Source organism: Buceros rhinoceros, unplaced genomic scaffold, assembly GCF_000710305.1.
Source record: "Buceros rhinoceros silvestris isolate BGI_N320 unplaced genomic scaffold, ASM71030v1 scaffold40771, whole genome shotgun sequence".
NCBI classification, from domain to species: domain Eukaryota; kingdom Metazoa; phylum Chordata; class Aves; order Bucerotiformes; family Bucerotidae; genus Buceros; species Buceros rhinoceros.
Genome location: NW_010393214.1, coordinates 1,582 through 4,789, shown reverse-complemented (window position 1 = coordinate 4,789; position 3,208 = coordinate 1,582). Strand labels below are relative to the sequence as shown.

Genomic DNA, 3,208 nt, shown 5'->3' with positions numbered 1-3,208 from the left:
AGGAATGAAGCACAGTAAGAATTCTTAGTGACAGCTGGAAAGAATTTTTAGCTCAAGAGCCTGCTCTTTTGAGAACAATGCCAGGTATATAAGCCTTCCTACCCCAAATACAAATACATAGAGGAAGATCTAAAAGTGACCTAAATTCAACAAAATCATCACAAAGAGCACTCCTACTTTTTACATAAGAAAAATGGACCTGTTAAAGCAGGACCTCAAAGCTGTTGCTGTCCTTACCAGCACGTGACCACCACGCTGCCACCAGGGGAGAACCTTTCTTTTGAGTCTTCGAACCCCCTGAAGGTCTATTCAAGTGACTTTCTGAGACACCTTGAACTAGAGAGTCATCAGCACATTCACTTAAGCTCCTTTCAGCCACCCACTTTCCATCTCCTGAAATTAAAATAAAATTACTAGGGGAAATCATTTGCAGGTTTTGTGTTAACATGCGTTGACTGTTACTATATTTGCTGGGTTTAATGTGCATGATTTAAAGAAGTCGTGCAACAAATTTTCTACACATAGTGTAAAAAGAAATCATATAACACACTCTCGAGCTTAAATGCAAGTGTGTGTTAGCATCACTGTTACCCCAAAGTGACTTCTACAAGTGATCCAGATCCAAGTTACACGAAGAGAAGGATGTCTTACGGAAACAGTGATAAATACATAAATCATTTGAGGATTTTATTCATACACCATCACCTGGAAAGGGGACACTGCTGTCCATGGGGCTAGAGCCAGCCCGCAGTGAAGATCGTGCCTCAGCCAGTACTTGTTTAGGGTTTACACCTACAACCAAGAAACCTTCAAGTCCCCAATACCGTGTAGAAACAGATTTCTGTCTTGAGGCTACATCCTGTAACTTGAATAAAACGCAAAGGTATTAGAACCAGGAAAATAAACAGGAAACATCCTAAGTTGCCCTTGCGAGTTGATCTTAATAAAATGCTCATTTCATAAAACCTGGAATGATTCTGATAGTCTGGTGGAATGGGTATTTATGAGGATGATGCTTTTTTTACGTGGCATGTGCTTTAAAAGCCTATAAACGTCCATTGCTAAAGCTGTGGGAGTTCAAGTCTATTCCTCCACTGACGGAATGTGGACATGAAAAGCAGTTTTTCTTTGTTTTCACTTCTCTCTGTGTGCATCAACTAAAGTAACACAGTTTAACAATGTGCCAACCTCCTTCGTGGTTTTTTTAAATTCAGTTTTATTTTCAGCAAAAGAACATTTAAACACTTCAGGTTAGATAAGAGTATCTGCAATTTCTGGCATTCAGCTGCAAGGTGAAGTGACCTTGATCGTCAGTTGGGAAGAGCTGCTTTCTCCCCCAACACACCTTTGGTTTTGTTCTGAGACTAATTTTTTTCTTTCTTTTCCATTTTTCAATCCTCAACAGATGACTGACAATACAAAGTGAAAAGCACAGAGCCTTCATCCCCTACATAAGAAACAGGGTAGGGAGTGACAAGCCTCTGATTCAAACTAGTCTCAGGATTGCTTTGGTGTGGGGTTTCTGGAGGAGAATGGGGAAAAGAGGAAGAACATTTCCTGCTAACCATACAAGTATCATTATCTCTCAGCTGAATCAACAACATGGTACTTTGCCTCATGCTAACTGGGAAAGCAGATCAAGCAACACAGCTCATCTATTTAGCAACAAAGAGAGAGAATATTTTACCGCTGAAGACTTTGTAACTACAGGCAAAACCAAACTCTGGCTATTGCAGTTGCTGGGCAGTTCTTGTGACTCTTTGCTGGTTTTCTGCAGTTGTGGCTTGTGGAGATATTTGTTGCTGGGGTTAGAAATCTTCTCGGGCAGTTTACAGGAGCTGATTGATCTTCTCATAGTCCTCAGCTGAATGCTCTCTTGTTGCACTGCATTTCTTCCATGATGATGGCAGACAACCATTTGATCTACAAGAGCACAACAAAAGCACGAAAACAGGAATCTTTTTCTTCATGAACTTAAAACATGACACCTCCAGAAGTTGTCCCTAAGCCACAGAATTACAAATAGCGACAGTTAACTTTCCTGCCTGATATCCAGAGATGCCATATCGGGCTGTGGATGATTCTGCACGCTGTTTTTTCTTTGCTTATACAAGATAACACTGTTTTACTTTTTATCCTGTGCCCGAAGAAGTACATAAATCACACTTCATTGATCAGCTCTTGGCTGCTTTTTCACATTGGAAGGCTTCAATAAGCAGTTTCTTGAACTAAGCACAAAGGCTGTATATACATCCTGCACGAGAACGGTAAAACTCCGTACACTTACGTATATTGTACAAATAAATTTCAAAATTTACCTTGGGAAATTCCTTTAGAAGAAACAGGATTTCTGTCAAGAGAAAAAGGTAGAAAAATATTGAGTGTCAGCTGTGGAAGTTAAATGACCAGATGACTTTCTAAGGTGCCTGCAGTTTCTCTTTGACGCGGCACAAGACCTTTTGCATTCTCATCTGCAACTGCTGAATCTCTTTGAAACAGGGAGGAGGCAAGGGCAGAATAATAAAAAACAGATCACATCCAATCACAAATAAATTTTGGGAGAGCAGAAGAATTGCAGGTATATAAAAATTTTTAGGACTCTTAGTTTTGTCTGGAATTACCAGATCAGTCAAGTGAGAGTATCTTAAAAGTACAAAACACTGACCAATTACAGACTTGTAACTACATCAGAAAACAGGATTATTCCCTTTTCTCTTCCAAATAATCTCTGCATTTCTGATACCTTCCAAACTGCGTCAGTGATTCAGTTTTTCCTTGCTTATCCACTCCCACAGCCCCAGCTTCCATCCCCAGAAAGTCAGATGGTTCTTCCAAGTCCTTGCCATAAGACTAATCAAAAAACAGAACAGAACAAAACATACAAAGTTCCGAAAGTCATGAACTCAAGTGATTACAAGTCTGTAGAATTTGTTTTCATATAATTTCTCTATCATAAGGTTCCTGGACACAGCAGGAAAATATTACAGGGAACCTTTGGAAAGCTGAATTTTCCACACTTGTATGGAAAAGCTACATGATGCACTGATAATTTTCACTAGAAATTGTTTAACTGTTGCTACTTTACATAGTTACCAGATAAACATTTAAAACAAATCACTTCAGATCACTGTGAAGATTCATGAAGTCCGTTATTACATACTTACATCATCAAGGAACTCAATTTTCACAGAGGACTCTGCACTCTCAG

General features: G+C 39.4%; 1 protein-coding gene across 1 annotated transcript in view; it reads right to left on the bottom strand.

Annotated features, from left to right (window-relative positions):
* The window catches only part of ZBBX (zinc finger, B-box domain containing), a gene marked incomplete at its 5' end in the record, with an annotated part of 6,914 nt that overhangs the window by 2,554 nt on the left and 1,152 nt on the right, over positions 1-3,208 (bottom strand). The window contains 8 exon segments of the mRNA XM_010144775.1: positions 238-393; positions 706-865; positions 1,688-1,923; positions 2,319-2,373; positions 2,375-2,421; positions 2,424-2,488; positions 2,744-2,850; positions 3,165-3,208. The exon segment at positions 3,165-3,208 is cut by the window's right edge and continues 2 nt beyond it. Of these exon segments, the coding sequence (XP_010143077.1) occupies positions 238-393; positions 706-865; positions 1,688-1,923; positions 2,319-2,373; positions 2,375-2,421; positions 2,424-2,488; positions 2,744-2,850; positions 3,165-3,208 (870 nt within the window).